This window comes from Pecten maximus, chromosome 2 (genome assembly GCF_902652985.1).
Source record: "Pecten maximus chromosome 2, xPecMax1.1, whole genome shotgun sequence".
In the NCBI taxonomy this organism is placed as follows: Eukaryota; Metazoa; Mollusca; class Bivalvia; order Pectinida; family Pectinidae; genus Pecten; species Pecten maximus.
Genome location: NC_047016.1, coordinates 6,367,094 through 6,390,695, shown reverse-complemented (window position 1 = coordinate 6,390,695; position 23,602 = coordinate 6,367,094). Strand labels below are relative to the sequence as shown.

General features: G+C 35.8%; 1 protein-coding gene across 1 annotated transcript; it reads left to right on the top strand.

Annotated features, from left to right (window-relative positions):
- Positions 1–498: 498 nt before the first annotated feature.
- Positions 499–22,042, top strand: LOC117315186 (mucin-5AC-like). Its single transcript, XM_033869334.1, has 18 exons — positions 499–681; positions 1,636–1,683; positions 2,074–2,100; positions 3,084–3,128; positions 3,482–3,520; positions 8,230–8,342; positions 8,555–8,623; positions 9,149–9,254; positions 9,436–9,504; positions 10,731–10,934; positions 12,647–12,685; positions 12,960–13,115; positions 14,610–14,636; positions 18,071–18,583; positions 18,914–19,042; positions 20,168–20,344; positions 21,043–21,057; positions 21,928–22,042. Exons 1-18 carry the CDS (start codon positions 633–635, stop codon positions 21,948–21,950), a joined length of 1,848 nt encoding a protein of 615 aa, XP_033725225.1. The 5' UTR covers positions 499–632; the 3' UTR covers positions 21,951–22,042.
- The last annotated feature ends 1,560 nt before the right edge of the window (positions 22,043–23,602 follow it).

The window sequence follows — 23,602 nt, the reverse complement described above, 5'->3', positions numbered from 1 at the left end:
ACTGTTTGGACAATTATATATGAACTCCCGTTCCAGGAAATGTGAGGTTTTAAAACTGAATTTGCTGACATTAGTTTTGAAAATAGAGTCCCACGTAACGGAAAGTATGTCATGGAAACAAGGAATGAAAATGCTCGTCTCTCAATAGATAAGACTTCACAGGATTCATTTGACTGACTTGTGCTATCATTAGATAACTTGTGTAATACCTTATCTAGGGCTCCGTTACGTTTCCGTTAACCTTGACCGATATATGATATTATAGCAGTCACACATCGGTACACTTTTGTATAAATAGTGTTTTTTTTTATTTCAACACTTCAAATAATTTCACTCTATGATTTCCTTGAGAAAATTTTTTCAGTAACAAAAGGGAGAACTGATTTGAATATTTGCTATTAGATAAAGCTGTGACTCAGTTAATGATATTGATAACGTCAAAATAATATATATCGTGGGTCCAAGCCAAGTAAAACAAAATATAGACAGTAATGGAATAAATCATAATAATCATGATGAAAACAACTATGTACAGATAATTGTTACGCGACTGGTGCCTATCATTAGTAGGTCACGTACATATCGCTATCTCCAGTTTTATACAACCAGATATTCTAACACACGACATACAAATGTCTGCAGTCATGGATTTCGCTCGGATAGCACTCGTCTTTATCTCTGGTAAGACAATGACTTACTATATAGATATGCCGTAAGACATAAGTGGCGAAAACTGGAAATTGTTGGTCAGCACCGGTATGATATTTTTTATACATTTTCATCAGTCTATTCCTACCAAACAACTTGATTGATTGATTGATTGATGGGGCTTAACGTCCTTGTTCCGGTTATAACCGAGCCTAGGACACCTACCAAAGAACTTAAGACCATATTAGATTTTATACTTTCCTTTTCCTACTTTATACTCGTGAGATTTGTTGATGGAATCATTGATTCTTTAGTAAGTAATGACAAAAAGACAATATCGACATGAATCAACGCTGCGGAATTACTTAAACTCGCTCAAACACAGAAACAAGGTGCCAGAGTGGTATTTCAATGTAAACCATATCCACTTTGAATGTTTATTGTATAGCGCTGTTATAGTTAGTGTCACCAGGGTTATTTATTCCTCCGAGAATCGGCAATTCCTCATGCCGTTAATGACATGTTTCAGCGTGTTTGTCGTCAATGATTACACCAACTTTGACTCTTCGTTATCGCAAAGATAGTTACAACACCGATGTAATTTATATATGAATAAGATCGATAAGGCAGGCTTACTGTCCTGGACACCCGGTCTTATTCTGTACAAGAGTGTCCACCAAAATATATATTTTTGTATATACTCTACCGTCATTTAATCGATTTTGAGTTCGCATAATGATTTCGCTATTACGTTGATATTCTAAGCTGGTTTAGATACCTTGTGGTTTAAGGATTCTTACACGTTGAAATCCGATGTGACGTTGCACAAGGGATTTCTCTTTAAGTTTAAAGTAATATAAATGTACAATTTTTGTTTTTGATACAATTTTATATTTTCCAAACACATATATCATCATTAACAATCAATACTTGTGATATATGCTGTGCAAAACAATACCGATTGTTTTAACATACTGTATGTTTCAGTATGTACTGCAGTACAGGGCCAGCTTCCATGTGATGATATCTTCACAGGTAAATATTACCAAATACTTATGATCAATAGTATATTTATATGAATGTCAACTGTTTATTCACATATAAGATAATATTCTAGTAAGTATTTCAAATTCAATAACCTAGTTAAAGGGTTACTATCCTAAAGAATATTGGACAAGGAGTTACTTCCCCTTAAATTAATCTATCATGTTAATGTGTATTTGTCTATATTTCCTACCACCTGTTGTGAACCTAAGGACAAAACTTTCAGAGGCTATGCCTGATGTCTAATTATATTGACTCTATGTCAATAAAATTTCTTGAAACTGAAATTGAAAATCCATCACATTATATGGTTTATATTCTAATACGTGTAACAATCGTTAAGTCCTTGACTTTTAAGACTTTCAACACTTACGATTTTAGGGAGGATTTCCCCGCCAGCAGACTGTTGTAAGTATTTTAAATAAATTTGATGTGTATTCAAGTCAGTATGTGACTGTGTATGACTTCAGCGTGTGGTAACACAACTGATTGTATATATACCATACTCGTTCAGTAGGTGTATGACTTCAGCGTGTGGTAACACCACTGATTGTATATAGACCATACTCGTTCAGTAGGTGTATGATTTCAGCGTGTGGTAACACCACTGGTTGTATATAAACCACACTCGTTCAGTAGGTGTATGATTTCATCGTGTGGTAACACCACTGATGGTATATAGACCATACTCGTTCAGTAGGTGTATGACTTCAGCGTGTGGTAACACCACTGATTGTATATAGACCATACTCGTTCAGTAGGTGTATGACTGCAGCGTGTGGTAACACCACTGATTGTATATAGACCATACTCGTTCAGTAGGTGTATGACTTCAGCGTGTGGTACCACCACTGATTATATATAGACCATACTCGTTCAGTAGGTGTATGACTTCAGCGTGTGGTAACACCACTGGTTGTATATAGACAATACTCGTTCAGTAGGTGTATGACTTCAGCGTGTGGTAACACCACTGATTGTATATAGACCATACTCGTTCAGTAGGTGTATGACTTCAGCGTGTGGTAACACCACTGATTGTATATAGACCATATTCGTTCAGCAGGTGTATGACTTCAGCGTGTGGTAACACCACTGATTGTATATAGACCATACTCGTTCAGTAGGTGTATGCCTACACTATATATAGACCAATCTAACAATTGAGTACCGCATGTAACAGAAATATTAACACCTTTCAATAAACATTATATGCTAGATAGAGTCAAAATGATTTTAACTACATCATTGACGGAAATGTGTGACACAGTAAAATGTATTTAGGCAAGAGAGGTTGAGGGGAAATGAGTCACTAAAAGTTATTTGGTCCTTTTTATGCTAGAAAATTAATTACAATGAATTCATGTTAAAAAGTATGTTCTTGTTGACAGCGGATGGCGGAGATTCGCCCGAGATTGACCCCAGATGTAGGATAGGTAAGTACAAAACCTAAGTTATGAAACCAAAAGAAAACTAAATAAGTGAATGTGTTGTTAACTTTGTCATGTATTTGAAAAACAAATACAAAAGCAGGGGCGAATTCAATTCAATGACGAATTGTTTCCGAAACAATAACTATGATATTAATCAATATTTTGACATGTTTGTACAATGTTTGAATTATGATTGTTGTACATTTTCAGCATAAAAAGTAAAGACATTCAGAATCAAGATTGTTTTCAGAAACACGAAGTAAAATACCTTTTGAACAGCTATTGGAAATCACATTGAAATATTTTAGTCAATCATTAAGTGTGAAAAATATCCTTTTCATAATTTATACTTCTAGACCTTGGCGCACATCCACTTAACAACCCTAGCCATATCGGTAAGTATGAAAAACATACAGCAGGTACAGTAAGATGTTTCGTATGCTCAATAAAAGGAAAAATTAATGAGAGAGAGAAGGAAAGGTGTCAGACCATTATAAATGATAGGAGAGAGAAGGAATGGTGTCAGGCCATTATAAATGGTAGGGGAGAGAAGGAATGGTGTCAGGCCATTATAAATGATAGGAGAGAGAAGGAATGGTGTCAGACCATTATAAATGATAGGAGAGAGAAGGAATGGTGTCAGGCCATTATAAATGATAGGAGAGAGAAGGAATGGTGTCAGGCCATTATAAATGATAGGGGAGAGGAGGAATGGTGTCCGGCCATTATAAATGATAGGAGAGAGAAGGAATGGTGTCAAGCCATTATAAATGATAGGATAGAGAAGGAATGGTGTCAGACCATTATAAATGATAGGAGAGAGAAGGAATGGTGTCAGACCAATATAAATGATAGGAGAGAGAAGGAATGGTGTCAGACCATTATAAATGATAGGAGAGAGAAGGAATGGTGTCAGACCATTATAAATGATAGGAGAGAGAAGGAAAGGTGTCAGACTATTATAAATGATAGGAGAGAGAAGGAATGGTGTCAGGCCATTATAAATGGTTGGAAAGAGAAGGAATGGTGTCAGACCATTATAAATGATAGGAGAGAAGGAATGGTGTCAGACCATTATAAATGATAGGAGAGAGAAGGAATGGTGTCAGACCATTGTAAATGATAGGAGAGAGAAGGAATGGTGTCAGACCATTATAAATGATAGGAGGGAGAGGAATGGTGTCAGACCATTATAAATGATAGGAGAGAGAAGGAATGGTGTCAGGCCATTATAAATGGTAGGATAGAGAAGGAATGGTGTCAGGCCATTATAAATGGTAGGAGAGAAGGAATGGTGTCAGACCATTATCAATGATAGCAGAGAAGGAATGGTGTCAGGCCATTATAAATGATAGGAGAGAAGGAATGGTGTCAGGCCATTATAAATGATAGGAGAGAGAAGTAATGGTGTCAGACCATTATAAATGATAGGGGAGAGAAGGAATGGTGTCAGACCATTATAAATGATAGGGGAGAGAGAGGAATGGTGTCAGACCATTATAAATGGTAGGAGAGAGAAGGAATGGTGTCAGACCATTATAAATGATAGGAGAGAGAAGGAATGGTGTCAGACCATTATAAATGATAGGGGAGAGAAGGAATGGTGTCAGGCCATTATAAATGGTAGGAGAGAGAAGGAATGGTGTCAGACCATTATAAATGGTAGGAGAGAGAAGGAATGGTGTCAGACCATTATAAATGATAGGAGAGAGAAGGAATGGTGTCAGACCATTATAAATGATAGGAGAGAGAAGGAATGGTGTCAGACCATTATAAATGATAGGGGAGAGAAGGAAAGGTGTCAGACCATTATAAACGATAGGGGAGAGAAGGAATGGTGTCAGACCATTATAAATGATAGGAGAGAGAAGGAGTGGTGTCAGACCATTATAAATGATAGCAGAGAAGGAATGGTGTCAGACCATTATAAATGATAGGAGAGAGAAGGAATGGTGTCAGACCATTATAAATGGTAGGATAGAGAGGGGAATGGTGTCAGACCATTATAAATGATAGGAGAGAGAAGGAATGGTGTCAGGCCATTATAAATGATAGGATAGAGAAGGAATGGTGTCAGACCATTATAAATGATAGGAGGAGAGAAGGAATGGTGTCAGGCCATTATAAATGGTAGGATAGAGAGGGGTATGGTGTCAGACCATTATAAATGATAGGATAGAGAAGGAATGGTGTCAGACCATTATAAATGATAGGAGAGAGAGGAATGGTGTCAGACCATTGTAAATGATAGGAGAGAGAAGGAATGGTGTCAGACCATTATAAATGATAGGAGGGAGAGGAATGGTGTCAGACCATTATAAATGATAGGAGAGAGAAGGAATGGTGTCAGGCCATTATAAATGGTAGGATAGAGAAGGAATGGTGTCAGGCCATTATAAATGGTAGGAGAGAAGGAATGGTGTCAGACCATTATCAATGATAGCAGAGAAGGAATGGTGTCAGGCCATTATAAATGATAGGAGAGAAGGAATGGTGTCAGGCCATTATAAATGATAGGAGAGAGAAGTAATGGTGTCAGACCATTATAAATGATAGGGGAGAGAAGGAATGGTGTCAGACCATTATAAATGATAGGGGAGAGAGAGGAATGGTGTCAGACCATTATAAATGGTAGGAGAGAGAAGGAATGGTGTCAGACCATTATAAATGATAGGAGAGAGAAGGAATAGTGTCAGACCATTATAAATGATAGGGGAGAGAAGGAATGGTGTCAGGCCATTATAAATGGTAGGAGAGAAGGAATGGTGTCAGGTCATTATAAATGGTAGGAGAGAGAAGGAATGGTGTCAGACCATTATAAATGGTAGGAGAGAGAAGGAATGGTGTCAGACCATTATAAATGGTAGGAGAGAGAAGGAATGGTGTCAGGCCATTATAAATGGTAGGAGAGAGAAGGAATGGTGTCAGACCATTATAAATGATAGGGGAGAGAAGGAATGGTGTCAGGCCATTATAAATGGTAGGAGAGAGAAGGAATGGTGTCAGACCATTATAAATGGTAGGAGAGAGAAGGAATGGTGTCAGACCATTATAAATGATAGGAGAGAGAAGGAATGGTGTCAGGCCATTATAAATGATAGGGGAGAGAAGGAATGGTGTCAGGCCATTATACATGGTAGGAGAGAGAAGGAATGGTGTCAGACCATTATAAATGATAGCAGAGAAGGAATGGTGTCAGGCCATTATAAATGATAGGAGAGAAGGAATGGTGTCAGACCATTATAAATGATAGGATAGAGAAGGAATGGTGTCAGACCATTATAAATGATAGGGGAGAGAAGGAATGGTGTCCGGCCATTATAAATGGTAGGAGAGAGAAGGAATGGTGTCAGACCATTATAAATGGTAGGAGAGAGAAGGAATGGTGTCAGGCCATTATAAATGGTTGGAGAGAGAAGGAATGGTGTCAGACCATTATAAATGATAGCAGAGAAGGAATGGTGTCAGGCCATTATAAATGGTAGGGGAGAGAAGGAATGGTGTCAGACCATTATAAATGATAGGAGAGAGAAGGAATGGTGTCAGGCCATTATAAATGATAGGAGAGAAGGAATGGTGTCAGACCATTATAAATGGTAGGAGAGAGAAGGAATGGTGTCAGGCCATTATAAATGGTAGGAGAGAAGGAATGGTGTCCGACCATTATAAATGGTAGGAGAGAAGGAATGGTGTCAGACCATTATAAATGATAGGAGAGAGAAGGAATGGTGTCAGACCATTATAAATGATAGGAGAGAGAAGGAATGGTGTCAGACCATTATAAATGATAGGAGAGAGAAGGAATGGTGTCAGACCATTATAAATGGTTGGAGAGAGAAGTAATGGTGTCAGACCATTATAAATGATAGGGGAGAGAGAGGAATGGTGTCAGACCATTATAAATGGTAGGAGAGAGAAGGAATGGTGTCAGACCATTATAAATGATAGGAGACAGGGAGGAATGGTGTCAGGTCATTATAAATGATAGGAGAGAGAAGGAATGGTGTCAGACCATTATAAATGATAGGAGAGAGGGAGGAATGGTGTCAGACCATTATAAATGATAGGAGAGAGGGAGGAATGGTGTCAGACCATTATAAATGATAGGAGAGAGAAGGAATGGTGTCAGGCCATTATACATGATAGGAGAGAGGGAAAGGTGTCAGACCATTATAAATGGTAGGAGAGAAGGAATGGTGTCAGACCATTATAAATGATAGGGGAGAGAGGGAAAGGTGTCAGACCATTATAAATGATAGGGGAGAGAGGGAAAGGTGTCAGGTCATTATAAATGGTAGGAGAGAAGTAATGGTGTCAGGCCATTATAAATGGTAGGGGAGAGAAGGAATGGTGTCAGACCATTATAAATGATAGGATAGAGAAGGAATGGTGTCAGACCATTATAAATGATAGGGGAGAAGGAATGGTGTCAGACCATTATAAATGATAGGGGAGAGAAGGAAAGGTGTCAGACCATTATAAATGATAGGGGAGAGAAGGAATGGTGTCAGACCATTATAAATGATAGGAGAGAGAAGGAATGGTGTCAGACCATTATAAATGATAGGAGAGAGAAGGAATGGTGTCAGACCATTATAAATGATAGGAGAGAGGGGAATGGTGTCAGGCCATTATAAATGATAGGAGATAATGAATGGTGTCAGGTCATTTTAAATGATAGGAGAGAGAAGGAAAGGTGTCAGGCCATTATAAATGATAGGAGAGAGAAGGAATTGTGTCAGGTCATTATAAATGGTAGGAGAGAAGTAATGGTGTCAGGCCATTATAAATGATAGGATAGAGAAGGAATGGTGTCAGGCCATTATAAATGATAGGGGAGAGAAGGAATGGTGTCAGACCATTATAAATGATAGGAGAGAGATGGAATAGTGCCTGTTCATGATAATAAGTTCCAGTCATTCTAGCTAAAACGAGAGATCAAGTGACGACAAGAGATATTCTTCTATTAATGATACAATTATTACCCTGATAAGATTTGGGAACAAAACGATTTTCTCAAGGTAGATTTTCCTTTGTGACAGATTTGATTTTCTCTCGTTCAGTTAACCTTATTCAATTAATCAAAGGATTTGTGTATTTGTAGTCAAAGTAACTCTCGACAACGCTTTGAAGAGCAATGTTAAATTATGTTTTGGATGTCCCGAGAATAACTTTGTTGACCAGTGTAACACCGTCATTGCCTGTCATCCGCGTACGGTAAGTACATCTGTCATAATAAACATATATATATCATTTGACCTTGACCTTGATTAGGTTCAAATATGGCTAAAGTGGTATGTCTTATTTTTCTTATTGAAACACGAGTACATTAAGATATCATACATGTATATCCACATCATGCATTACTTACTTTTGTATGTATTACATAATAATAATATCTTTACCCTTAAAACACTCCGTTTCTCCAGGTATGCTTCAACGAAAGTCACCTAAACCATGATGACACTCCTCACATTCGACATATGTATGGATGTATGGTAGGTACATCGCGACACCCACAAGGATTGAGGTGACGTTTACAAAATATAAATTAAGTTTCCATGTATGCTTCCATATCTTACAAAGTCATTGAATTTGCTGTATTAACTGTAAGTAATATTGGCTTATTTTAACAATTCACAGAATCTACAACTACGAATTTTTTCAATTAAGAAATCCTTCTATATGAGTCAAGCATCTTCCAGAATATATTACAATGCAATTCAGAAAGTGGTTATTTTTTCAATATATACGTACTACGGTATCGTTTCATTCTGTTTTATGGTTTGGGAAAAGGAAGAACTCTAAAGACATTTCTGTGTATTGTTATTTACTGGGAAAGTTAAGCGACCCCCATACCTTTTCACGTCCGACCGAGGTATCGAACTAATATCATCTCGGCAGAAGTCGAACAAAGACCAAATTATTTATCAGGATTGTCTTGCGCAGGTTTTAGTAATTGATGCATTCAGTGATAACTGGTATGTAACCAATCCTTAATTATGTCCCGTCTATTTATAAAGTGGGCCTCCGATCATGTTACATCCCAGGGGCACAAATGTCATCAGCCAGATCACGGATCAGAGTCCGGAACTAGGACATGCGACCATCCTCACCTGTGTAATGGAGGTATGTCATAGCATGATTGTAAATAACTATTAAAATATCAAAATGATCTGCCAAAAACAAGCTCAGTAGTTTACAATGAAAACAGAGTAAGCGACTAGCCGATTGTTTTTATCAAATGTACAATTACAAAATAAGGTAAATCATGATATATACTTATCAAAATCGTAATATATATTTACAGACGCCAATCATTTACAACGTATTGCTGATATAATCTATTCACTTCATCCCACTACAACCACGACGATGGGTAAGTGTAAATATTCACCTATCCGGCTACAACCACAACGACAGGTAAGTGTAAATATTCACCTATCTACCTTCAACCACCACAACAGCTAAGTGTAAAGATTCACTTGTCCGCCTACAGCCACCACGACAGCTAAGTGTAAAGTTTCATTTAATCCACCTACAGCCAACACGGGATGTTAATGTAAAGTTTCACTTCATCCACCTACAACCACAACGACAGGTAAGTGTAAAGATTAATTTCATCCACCTACAACCACAACGACAGGTAAGTGTAAAGATTCATTTCATCCACCTACAACCACAACGACAGGTAAGTGTAAAGATTCATTTCAACCGCTTACAACCACAACGACAGGTAAATGTAAAGATTCACTTCGTCCACCTACAGCCACCACGACAGGTAAGTGTAAAGATTCATTTCAACCGCTTACAACCACAACTACAGGTAAATATCAAGATTCACTTCGTCCACCTACAGCCACCACGACAGGTAAGTGTAAAGATTCATTTCATCCACCTACAGCCAACATCACAGGTAAGTGTAAAGTTTCACTTCATCCACCCACAGCCACCACTACAGGTAAATGTAAAGATTCACTTCGTCCACCTACAGCCACCACGACAGGTAAGTGTAAAGATTCATTTCATCCACCTACAGCCACCACGACAGGTAAGTGTAAAGATTCATTTCATCCACCTACAACCACAACGACAGGTAAATGTAAAGATTCATTTCATCCACCTACAACCACAACGACAGGTAAGTGAAAAGTTTCACTTCATCCACCTACAACCACAACGACAGGTAAGTGTAAAGATTCATTTCATCCACCTACAGCCACCACGACAGGTAAGTGTAAAGATTCATTTCATCCACCTACAACCACAACGACAGGTAAGTGTAAAGATTCATTTCATCCACCTACAACCACCACGACAGGTAATTGTAAAATTGAATAACCAGGGACATTTCATCGCCACGGTGTATGGACAAGAACTATGTAGAATCGCTATTTAACAAATCACAAACCTCCATATCACTTTTTGTACTGGTTAATAAACACTCATCTACATTTTGTTATTATCGTTAAATGGTGATATTTAAGCGGACATTGCATTTGAAAATAATCCCCTGATGCATCTTCTAAATATCTCAGCCTCTGTCGATAATCTTTTATTTACTATACCTGACTTGAATTGAATGACTTTGGTTACTGTCCTCAGTACCGACTACTAAAGCTACAACGCCCAAACCGACTACTACAACTGTACCGACTACAACTTCAGTACCGATTACTGAAGCTACAACGCCCAAACCGACCACTACAGCTGTACCAACTACGACGTCAAAACCAGTTGTCATAACTGCACCATCTACAACAGCTTCACCAATAGCATCAAATGCTAAGCCTTCAACGTCCACAAATGGTACGTGAGCCATCGATTGTCTTCCATGATACATTTAGGAAATCCTCTTTATCGCTATTTTTTTAGTACTTTGAGGGTATTTCTCAAATTTCAAGTGTAGGTTTTACTTGGTTCCTAGTTATGCCCATGGAATTTTGAGTCTGATTTAAAAAAAAAAGAAAAAAAAAGAAAAAGAAACGACCGACAGGCAGCTATCTTCGATTTTGTTAGTTGAAGTTTGTAATCACAATTTTTTGATAAGTTCTGGAATTATACATTATCACACTGGTTTTTCAGTGGTTGTCGCTCAAACAATTTTCTCATCGTGAAAAATGGTGTGATAGTCTCAATATACTGAGCGTACCGCGGTCACACACTCTTCGATGTACACATACATGTAAACATGTGCCTACTGCACTATCGACACTTGTTACAAATCAAGAACTTTGCAGATGCCCGCATTTCTGAATCCGTTCATTATCACATCAGGTCGTGCTTTGATCATAATTTTTTCTTACCACTTTGAACCTAATGGTTTCATCTTTGTGAGCGAAACAATACACATTTAGCGATGTTTTCCTCGTTGTAAAATGATTAAAAAAAGAAAGAGGAAGAAGGAAGTATAAGAGAAAGAAAACTCAATTTTACATATATCAATTAACGATCATTCGATGTTGGACGCCAAGATCTAAATGGGATATATTGTTCATGAGCAGTGGGACAATATGTCTATTCCAAGTACTGGAGCAATGGGACAAGATGTCTATTCCAAGTACTGGAGCAATGAGAAGATGTCTATTCCATGTACTGGAGCAATGAGACAAGATGTCTATTCCAAGTACTGGAGCAATAAGACAAGATGTCTATTCCAAGTACTGGAGCAATAAGACAAGATGTCTATTCCAAGTACTGGAACAATGATACATGCTGTCTATTCCAAGTACTAGAACAATGATGCATGATGTCTATTCCAAGTACTAGAACAATGATACATGCTGTCTATTCCAAGTACTAGAACAATGATGCATGATGTCTATTCCAAGTACTAGAGCAATGAGACAAGATGTCTATTCCAAGCAGTGTCCCGCACTAAAAATAAGAATCGGGTGGCTATTATCAAAGCCATTGAATATTTTCGATTTTCCAAACGTCGATCTTCATATCCCATCGAGACAAGCTGCTGAGTTGAGTTTAGTTCAGAAGGATACCGTGGTAATAATCCTTCGCTATAAAATCCAACAATGATTATGGATACAAATTGTTGAAACCACTATGATTTATCTGGATGGAAACTTTTATTCATTATATTCGCCTGGTGGGTCGACAAGTTGTGGTCCAAAATATGCCTTCGCTGGTCTAATGTCGAGCACGCACAAGCATTGTCACTGGAACTTTGACCTCCCGTTTTTCTCTTTTTTTTTTATTTGCGTTGTTAAAAAATTGTCCGGTGCTGCCGGTGAGTCACACTAAGTTGACTACTTCTGGAACGTGCTTCATCTTCCTCGTAACACTCTGGATAAGACATACAAAAAGCGAAGTGATCAGTCAACCTTGAATATTTCGTTTATGTATCAGACTAATTTTAGATACTATATTTGTACATCGATTTAAGTAAGTTACCTTTTGTAGTTCATTTTACATTATTGCATACGAAGAAGAGTTAATTCGCAATTCTCGTCTATTATGCTTTGTTGATATTTTCTGTTCCATACTAATAATCATTTTTCCCTTAGGTCAAACATCAAATCCTCAATCAACACCTTGTAAACAGGGTATGTAGGCTATTGATTTGGTTTCTGACATTATGCTAATTTATCATAGATATGTGATATGACATCTTCAAGTATCAGTGCAATATTAACTTAATTATGTATTATCTTTTATTAAGGCGTTTTGGTATATTGATCAGTTATGTAAACACGTCTTAAACGTAGTATGTTTCTTCTTTATGATTTATGATGTAATTTATACAGTAAAACTTATTTTTACATCAATCTGCAATATAAATGACATGTCAATTTGCATACTCGATAACCATCATTTCAGGAGACGGTTCGCTGATGTGTGTTGACAAGGACGATCCACCTTACTTCACATGTAAAGAATTTGACCACGACATGGGTTTATGTGGCTGGACGTCCACTCTGGGACACGATAGTGCCGTTAGGGACTGTCCACGGTATTGTGGATTCTGCGACGAATGTAAGTATTGTAGATTGTTTATCAACTACAACAGTGTCATTATTTTGTCATCGTTCGTGTGTCACCTAATGAATACAGGAACTCGGCGGAGGATTATGCCACTATGCTGCCAATAAAATGCACTTTGTTTTGATGAATAATAGACGAAATGCTTAACGAATGTACTTATCAATGATATTTTTGATTTCATTTGATTTTGGGGGCAACGGGAAAGCCTCATGGTCATTATCTGGAAAACTTCTATTTCCTTCTGCAGTATGATATCAGACGTGTTTGATACTTGTTGGTATGATATCAGACGTGTTCGATACTTGTTGGTATGATATCAGACGTGTTTGATACTTGTTGGTATGATATCAGACGTGTTCGATACTTGTTGGTATGATATCAGACGTGTTTGATACTTGTTGGTATGATATCAGACGTGTTCGATACTTGTTGGTATGACATCAGACGTGTTCGATACTTGTTGGTATGATATCAGACGTGTTTGATACTTGTTGGTATGATATCAGACGTGTTCGATACTTGTTGGTATGATATCAGACGTGTTTGATACTTGTTGGTATGATATCAGACGTGTTTGATACTTGTTGATATGATGTCAGACGTGTTCGATACTTGTTGGTATGATATCAGACGTGTTTGATACTTGTTGGTATGATATCAGACGTGTTCGATACTTGTTGGTATGATATCAGACGTGTTTGATACTTGTTGGTATGATATCAGACGTGTTCGATACTTGTTGGTATGATATCAGACGTGTTCGATACTTGTTGGTATGATATCAGACGTGTTCGATACTTGTTGGTATGATATCAGACGTGTTTGATACTTGTTGGTATGATATCAGACGTGTTCGATACTTGTTGGTATGACATCAGACGTGTTCGATACTTGTTGGTATGATATCAGACGTGTTTGATACTTGTTGGTATGATATCAGACGTGTTTGATACTTGTTGGTATGATATCAGACGTGTTTGATACTTGTTGGTATGATATCAGACGTGTTCGATACTTGTTGGTATGATATCAGACGTGTTTGATACTTGTTGGTATGATATCAGGCGTGTTTGGTGCTTGTTGATATGATGTCAGGCGTGTTTGATGCTTGTTGATATGATGTCAGGCGTGTTTGGTGCTTGTTGATATGATGTCAGGCGTGTTTGATGCTTGTTGATATGATGTCAGACGTGTTTGATACTTATTGTAATGCCCAGTGATTATGTGGTCACCACTCTAGTTCTCATTTTGAGAATGTGAGGTAACCCGGATTTGACATAGATTTGTATGGCAGAAGACGCGTTCCCTTTCTGGGAATGGATAATGTCATTGTTGTTTTAATTTTGAGTTGGAATAATGGTTTCGTTATTCTGTCGGTGTTCTTTGTTGTTTTCGTCAGCCATTTATATGTATATTATGCGTAACGCGTGTTGTTACAATATAACGTTTGAAATTAAGTTAAAAATCAAATATGTATATTTGCAGATTGCCAGAAGCTGTACGATTCGCAAGGTAAATGGGTAGTGTTTAACCCAGTAAACACCCTCCGGACCTGACTCATCCGGGTGTACCGAATACTTCCGTGATGTTGCATAATATCCGATTCACGTTTTTATTGGTCTTGTTTCATATAAATATTTAAAGTAAAACAATTTGTTTGTTTTGGCTAGAACCATAGTTCAAGGTCCATGACTATTTATTATCTTAACAATAATCGTTTGATGAATACTAATTAACTTTGAATTCCAGCTGTCCATTCCTGGAAAGATTTTAAGGGTGAAATATAATTACAAGAAAAAAACCCAGAATATTTACTTTACGGAAGAAACTTATCAGTTACAAATGCTAATGACTAATTTTCCGACCAAATTTCAATTGATTAAGATGACAACTTATTTCAGGTAAAATGCTGAGTAGCATTTTTTTTCTTCATTTTTTAAAGATGATATTTGTTTTCTTTATTTGTTTTTTCCCTTTTTTGTAATTTGTAATTGATTATGAATCATAAAAAGATCATCACTGACAAAAACGAGAATTATAATTTTCCATTATTTACTTTTTTATATAAATAGAATAATTTATACTCAATAAATTTAGATATATGTTAGTATTACTTTACCATAAAAGTATCGGGTGCCGCCAAAATATAATACATTAAATATAACGACTTTGTCGTAAATATAGAGATACTATAACATTAAGAAGAGATCATAGGAGGTGGCATCGAACAATAACTTTACCGGATAGGATTAGGGAGGCGGTATCGAATAATAATTTTACCGGGTAGGATTAGGGAGGCGGTATCGAACAATAACTTTACCGGGTATAATTAGGGAGGTGGCATCGAACAATAACTTTACCGGATAGGATTAGGGAGGCGGTATCGAACAATAATTTTACCGGGTAGGATTAGGGAGGCGGTATCGAACAATAACTTTACCGGATAGGATTAGGGAGGCGGTATCGAACAATAACTTTACCGGATAGGATTAGGGAGGCGGTATAGAACATTATCTTTACCGGGTAGGATTAGGGAGGCGGTATCGAACAATAACTTTACCGGGTATAATTAGGGAGGTGGCATCGAACAATAACTTTACCGGATAGGATTAGGGAGGCGGTATCGAACAATAATTTTACCGGGTAGGATTAGGGAGGCGGTATCGAACAATAACTTTACCGGATAGGATTAGGGAGGCGGTATCGAACAATAACTTTACCGGATAGGATTAGGGAGGCGGTATAGAACAATATCTTTACCGGGTAGGATTAGGGAGGCGGCATCGAACAATAACTTTACCGGGTAGGATTAGTGAGGCGATATCGAACAAACAATAAAGTTACCGGGTAGGATCAGAGAGGCGGTATCGAATAATAATTTTACCGGGTAGCATTAGGGAGGCGTCATCGAACAATAATATTACCGGGTAGGATCAGAGAGGCGGCATCGAACAATAATTTTACCGGTTATGATAAGGGAGGCGGCATCGAATAATAACTTTACCGGGTAGGATTAGGGAGGCGGTATCGAACAATAACTTTACCGGGTAGGATTAGGGAGGCGGCATCGAATAATAACTTTACCGGGTAGGATTAGGGAAGCGGTATCGAATAATGATTTTACCGGGTCTGATTAGTGAGGCACCAAAGAAAATTAGATAGGAAAGAAATGAAGCAGTAGTTTCTAGTTGTTTGCCTTTGGAAAGCAGATAAAACGACTCCTTATATGCTTACTAAGCTCAAAAACAGCTGGTCGATTTTGTCCATGTATTCTCTTCCCTGACTTTATGCGATTTCGTTTTGGGAAAAAGACAAGCAATCATGCAAGCTCATGTTTTTATATGATTTCGTGAATGAATATGACGTAAATGATGAACTTAATGATACTAGATTATATATAACATATACTACACGTTTGAATAAAATATAACAACGCAGCCGAGAAATATCTACACACAGGTAAGTGGGTTGATTAGATATCTTAACACATGAGAGTATATTACTGAATTGAGATATATCTCAAAGGTATAGCAGACTGTTGGTATTCTCAAATGTAAAAACATATAATAGTATGGACAGAAACCATACAATTTTCTATTTATTACATTTCAAAATTGAATTCAATATAAAAAAATCACACGATTACGTTTCGCGCCAACAAAAATTAAATTATCTGAAGCGTAATATTTGGTATCATAATCTTATGACATTGAGTCATAAACTGCCATTTACTTAAATATGTATTGAAATAGAAGTATGTCAAGCAAAGTTAAGAAGTTTGCATATGACTAGAATCGTTGGAGTTCAATGCTCTGAAAAGAAAACGCCGTTTTTATCGGTCTATAATGAAGTTTTGTTTGATTTCATTCGGCAGTTGCATAATACGAACTTGATGCAATCGACTGACGTAATAATCCATGATAGCTTGAATGACGTGTTAATCAATGTTAGTTTGATTGTCGTATTAATCAATGTTAGTTTGATTGTCGTATTAATCAATGTTAGTTTGATTGACATATAAATCCGTGTTAGTTTGATTGAAGTGTCAATCCATGTTACTTTGATTGACATATAAATCCGTGTTAGTTTGATTGATATATAAATCCGTGTTAGTTTGATTGACATATAAATCTGTGTTAGTTTGATTGACATATAAATCTGTGTTAGTTTGATTGACATATAAATCCGTGTTAGTTTGATTGACATATAAATCTGTGTTAGTTTGATTGACATATAAATCCGTGTTAGTTTGATTGAAGTGTCAATCCATGTTACTTTGATTGACATATAAATCCGTCTTAGTTTGATTGAAGTGTCAATCCATGTTTCTTTGATTGACATATAAATCCGTGTTAGTTTTATTGAAGTGTCAATCCATGTTACTTTGATTGACATATAAATCCGTGTTAGTTTGATTGAAGTGTCAATCCATGTTACTTTGATTGACATATAAATCTGTGTTAGTTTGATTGAAGTGTCAATCCATGTTTCTTTGATTGACATATAAATCTGTGTTAGTTTGATTGAAGTGTCAATCCATGTTATAGACTTTAATTGACATATAAATCCGTGTTAGTTTGATTGAAGTGTCAATCCATGTTACTTTGATTGAAGTGTCAATCCATGTTATAGACTTTGATTGACATATAAATCCGTGTTAGTTTGATTGAAGTGTCAATCCATGTTACTTTGATTGACGTATTTATTCATGTTTTTATAGACGTGTTAATCCATGTTAGTTGGATTGACCTATGGACATTTTGATTAATCTTAATTAAACAGTATGTTCTCAGGAGATGTAATTAACTATTGTAATGGACGCAAGTTAGTGACGTATTAATTGTTATTATTATTCTAATTGATCATCCTTTTATATTGTTTTGACAGACGGTTGATATGTTGATTATGAAAAATAAAAATGTTTTAAAAACAACTTTCAATTTAAGCTACGACATCAACAACTACAACATCAACACCGACAACTACAACAACAACACCAACAACTACAACAACGACACCAACAACTACAACAACAACAGCACCGACAACTACTACAACAACAGCACCGACAACTACAACTACGACACCAACAACTACAACAACAACACCAACAACTACAACAACAACACCCACAACTACAACAACAACACCGACAACTACAACAACAACACCGACAACTACAACAACAACACCAACAACTACAACAACGACACCAACAACTACAACTACGACACCAACTACAACAGTAACAACAACATCAACTACAACTACGGTACCGACAACTACAACAACGACACCGACAACTACAACAACTACGGTACCGACAACTACAACAACTACGGTACCGACAACTACAACAACATTAACAACAACGGACACTACTGTAGCAGCACCAACAACACTGTCGACGTTGACATCATCAGCGCCTTCTGAACCGTCTACTATAATAACGACTGCCGGTAATAATCACTTTATGTAGGTCAATGTCTACTGACAATATGCATGCAATTCATCAGCGTTGTAGCGTTTGACGGTTCCGTTGTATTGGTACTGATTATGCGAATGTGACGAAACCTACTTGACGTAGATTACTGTGGTGGGTATCCTCGATTACGTATATACATGTACTATCATAGTTTATGTGTTATTTTAGTACATCAGTCTTAATCGATTTTAGGAATAAAATCATTAGTAAATATAAAATATACCCATATATAAAAGATACCAACCGCATCGATAATGTTACGATCTTAATATGTATGTAATATGTTAATGTTGGAATGTTTTAGCGCCGACTGTTCCTCCGTGTGTGGACAAAGACAGCACATGTCCTGGACTTGCAAGCTTCCTGTGTTCATCCAAAGAGCCCGTCTCTCAGGCCTACGCCAAGGAAAGCTGTGCTAAAACCTGCAATTTGTGTTAGTCATCAGCCCTCTATCATCAACAATTCATATACATGTATAATCAAGGATCACAATTTGTGTTAATCATCAGCCCTCTATCATCAACAATTCATATACATGTATAGTTAAGGATCACAATTTGTGTTAATCATCAGCCCTCTATCATCAACAATTCATATACATGTATAATCAAGGATCACAATTTGTGCTGGTCATCAGCCCTCTATCATCAACTGAATTTCATAGAACATTACACGACATATTAATTTGATTTATAATGTGTACTTGTCAATGCTGAAATTATATTATACAGCCTTTCCAAGATAATTATATTTTAAAGTTATGTCTTATCAATATAGCATGCCCCATGAGTCAAGAGTTGACTATAGCGATTCAACCACAGAGTCTATACCCGCTTGATGATTCCCGCGTGGTCCGCACGATCGTTATTTATTTTAATAGGTTAGATGTGCGATCAACTTATTCCCTGATCCATCTCGATAGATAAAGGAAGATATTGGTCATTGCCAAAATATTTGATTTAAAATCGACTCCAATACTCAATTGTGTGAATTTGACCAATATGTATATTGTTATTACACCCTCCTCCCTTTACTTCGACCCAATATGTTCTACTAGCCTACGAAACTTAGATGTTTTTAATAGTATACTATATGCCGCTGACCTTCAGTTATTTTCCTGTAAATGTATCTTTACACTGAGGGGACGCAGACTAACCGAAATGAAACTTTTAAAAGTATAAAATAAGTCCTTCGCTGCACATCAGCCATCTATTTCTGTATAATGTTGGGAAGTTTTCTAACTAGTGTTACTTATTCAAGTTTTGATAAGTGAAAAATATGTTAATCAGCAAGAAAGCACAACGGATATAAGATAGATATTTATCCATAATATATTTATATCATGGGGATTTTCTCTTAAGTTTTTGTTTTTGTTTACAGTAGCTTTGAAGTTTGTTTAGTCATATATAACATCCTTAAAACCCGATTTAAAAAAAACCGAGTTTTGATAACAGTATCTTTTAATGTATGAATTTCTAATATCATGTACATTATACATATGCTATATCGATTCACATAAATATGTTATTCAAATTCAACTGATAAACATTGTTGAAAGGTTTGGCGACGACAGCGACGACTCCTCCACGGCCCTCTGTACCATGTGAAGACCATGCCCTCAACAACATATGTGCCTCCATGACTAATGTGCTATGTACATCACAAGATGCTCATACTAAAAACTATGCCATTGCTAACTGTGCTAAAACCTGCAACCTCTGTACAGAATACTTTCGTAAGTGAAATACATTTTATGTTATATATCAATCATTAAACCTATTTCGTAGTGTTGTTTTTATGTGATAGAATGTTGAGTTATAGCACATAAAATTAAATATCTTCTGTTATATATCAATGTTTTGAACCTTTCGCGTAGTGTTGTTTTGAAATGTTATAGAAGTTGTTTCTGGAAAACTTACCTTCTGCTATTTTATCTTGTTTATCAACTTCAGCTTAATACTTAAAATAGCGTGGTATAGCAGGTTGGTGGTAGTTATGATTTTAATTAATGACACTGAAGCCTGATAAGAGACGATGTGTTTATTTCTTATTTTGATTTTATTCCCCATGCTTTGATAAGTAAGCCGATAGGTTTTTCTGAAGATCAGTTGACATTATTTATGTATATCCTTACATATATATTCGGAACTCCAACGCGACAGATGTTTAATTATCGAGCAAGTATGATATATCGGTATTATTTGACTCTATTAACTAAAGATATTATGTCATTTAGTTTAATTAGCACTAAATTAACATCGATAGATTTTAGTAATCGCTATAAAATAAAAGACCGAGTTAAAACACGGAGAACGTAACTCTCCTTGTCAAATTGCAGTCGATTAGTGCTGATAAATATTTGATTCACACAAATTGAAACAACATGACCTGCTATTGCGGGATTTTCAATTTCTCAAATATTTTGATTTTCAGAACAACTCTCTGCATGTAAGTATACTGTTTGACTTCATATTGATGAGATATATGTCAAAAAGGAAATTATTTTTTTTTAAACCTTTTATGTGGTCAATATCAGTAAAATAGACAAAACACATACCAAAACAACCAAAGCAATTCTATCAATTGAAAGCAAAACCTCGACCACTGTAATATTGTAACGATATTAAACAAGCGGTTGTTGGCAAATGTTACATCCAAGTGGTCCATATCAGTCTCAAAATGAACATTCACAACTAAGGAATTAACATGAATATAAAGGTTTGGGAGATTCGTCAAAAGATGGCTACCTGCATGCAATCTTTTCTTTCAATCAGTCCCAAAAATGGAAATACACAAATAGTTGCCGAGAGGAACATATGAATAGATTCTGAGTAAGATCAAACCATTACGTCATGACAAAAAGCGACACCTAACTTTAAAACTCAAAATACAAGATTGCTGGCTGTTGGTTACTGATTAGTCTCAAAATACACACTAGAGGGCCAATGATAACAAACAAATACAATCTTAGAATGTATAAACTACACCAAGCATCTAGCTAGCAAGCTGTTTGTCAGTTCCTCTTTGTTCATTCTGAAACTTAGCAAGCAAAGTTCGGATCAATTGAAACTTCAGTATGGAATTAGAGAAATGTCCTTCCAATAATTTTCAAGAAACATGAATAAGATTTCATTAGGATGTGATTTCATTAAGGACAAACATTAAATATCCTAAAAGCCCCTTAATGACATCTGGATAATCCTATATCAACATCTGTATAATCCTATATCAACATCTGTATAATCCCATAACGACATCAACATAACCCTGTAAGAACACCGGAATACCGGACCACATTGGTTGTTTACTATTTTACAGCGGCACTACCATTGCTGGGATAGAGGACTGCTGGTTTGGTATTGCTGGGATAGAGGACTGCTTGTTTGTATTGCTTGTTTTCAGCTATGTATAATAAAATCTGTACAAATCTTTACTAATGGTTTCATTTTATAATTACTGGTTAAGGTTCAGGCATCATTCCTTCGCCGGATCATTACAAGAAATGCAGAATAACACAAACAACTCAAAGTTTGTAAGTAAACGTTGGTATGAAGACACCGTTCTCAATAAAACATCACTGCACGTTTCCATTGTCAATGACAAATCCCTAATTAGAGGTTAATAAAAAAAAATGGTACGCTTCACCCGGCTTCTGTATATCATGTGGATATTAGATCCGTATCATATGCAAAATAGCTAATCCTGCTTGAAGCAAGCACTGTGATTGGCTAACAATTTGATAATATTTTCCTATGAGGGAAAACATTACGCCGTTTTCTGTTATGATGCCTTTGAATGACTAATATGATGCATAATATTTTAAGATTGAAAGAATCCATTAGATAAAATCAAATATACATAAAATTATATTTTGTTCATTTTACCGATAGTCTATGACAGTAAAATAAAATTAAAAAAAAAACCCTGTCAAATTTTTTCCAATCTCAAAATATCAGGAATCTGTATTTAATTCGAAGACGTTGTTCAGGTATTATGACAAAACGTTACTGGACGACTTGTATGTAATAAACGATATTTGATTATGTTAGGTATTAGTAATAAACGATATTTGATTATGTTAGGTATTAGTAATAAACGATATTTGATTATGTTAGGTATTAGTAATAAACGATATTTGATTATGTTAGGTATTAGTAATAAACGATATTTGATTATGTTAGGTATTAGTAATAAACGATAGTTGATTATGTTAGGTATTAGCAATAAATGATAGTTGATTATGTTAGGTATTAGCAATAAATGATAGTTGATTATGTTAGGTATTAGTAATAAATGATAGTTGATTATGTTAGGTATTAGTAATAAATGATAGTTGATTATGTTAGGTATTAGTAATAAACGATATTTGATTATGTTAGGTATTAGTAATAAACGATATTTGATTATGTTAGGTATTAGTAATAAACGATATTTGATTATGTTAGGTATTAGTAATAAACGATAGTTGATTATGTTAGGTATTAGCAATAAATGATAGTTGATTATGTTAGGTATTAGTAATAAATGATAGTTGATTATGTTAGGTATTAGTAATAAATGATAGTTGATTATGTTAGGTATTAGCAATAAATGATAGTTGATTATGTTAGGTATTAGTAATAAATGATAGTTGATTATGTTAGGTATTAGTAATAAATGATAGTTGATTATGTTAGGTATTAGTAATAAATGATAGTTGATTATGTTAGGTATTAGTAATAAACGATAGTTGAGTATGTTAGGTATTAGTAATAAACGATATTTGATTATGTTAGGTATTAGTAATAAACGATATTTGATTATGTTAGGTATTAGTAATAAACGATATTTGATTATGTTAGGTATTAGTAATAAACGATAGTTGATTATGTTAGGTATTAGCAATAAATGATAGTTGATTATGTTAGGTATTAGTAATAAATGATAGTTGATTATGTTAGGTATTAGCAATAAATGATAGTTGATTATGTTAGGTATTAGCAATAAATGATAG

Excerpts from the sequence above, each read along its gene's own strand:
- LOC117315186 (XM_033869334.1), top strand. The coding sequence starts at position 633 with ATGTCTGCAGTCATGGATTTCGCTCGGATAGCACTCGTCTTTATCTCT. Across the intron at positions 682-1,635 it reads AGCACTCGTCTTTATCTCTG|TATGTACTGCAGTACAGGGC; the intron begins GTAAGACAATGA and ends TGTATGTTTCAG. Across the intron at positions 8,343-8,554 it reads TTGCCTGTCATCCGCGTACG|GTATGCTTCAACGAAAGTCA; the intron begins GTAAGTACATCT and ends CCGTTTCTCCAG.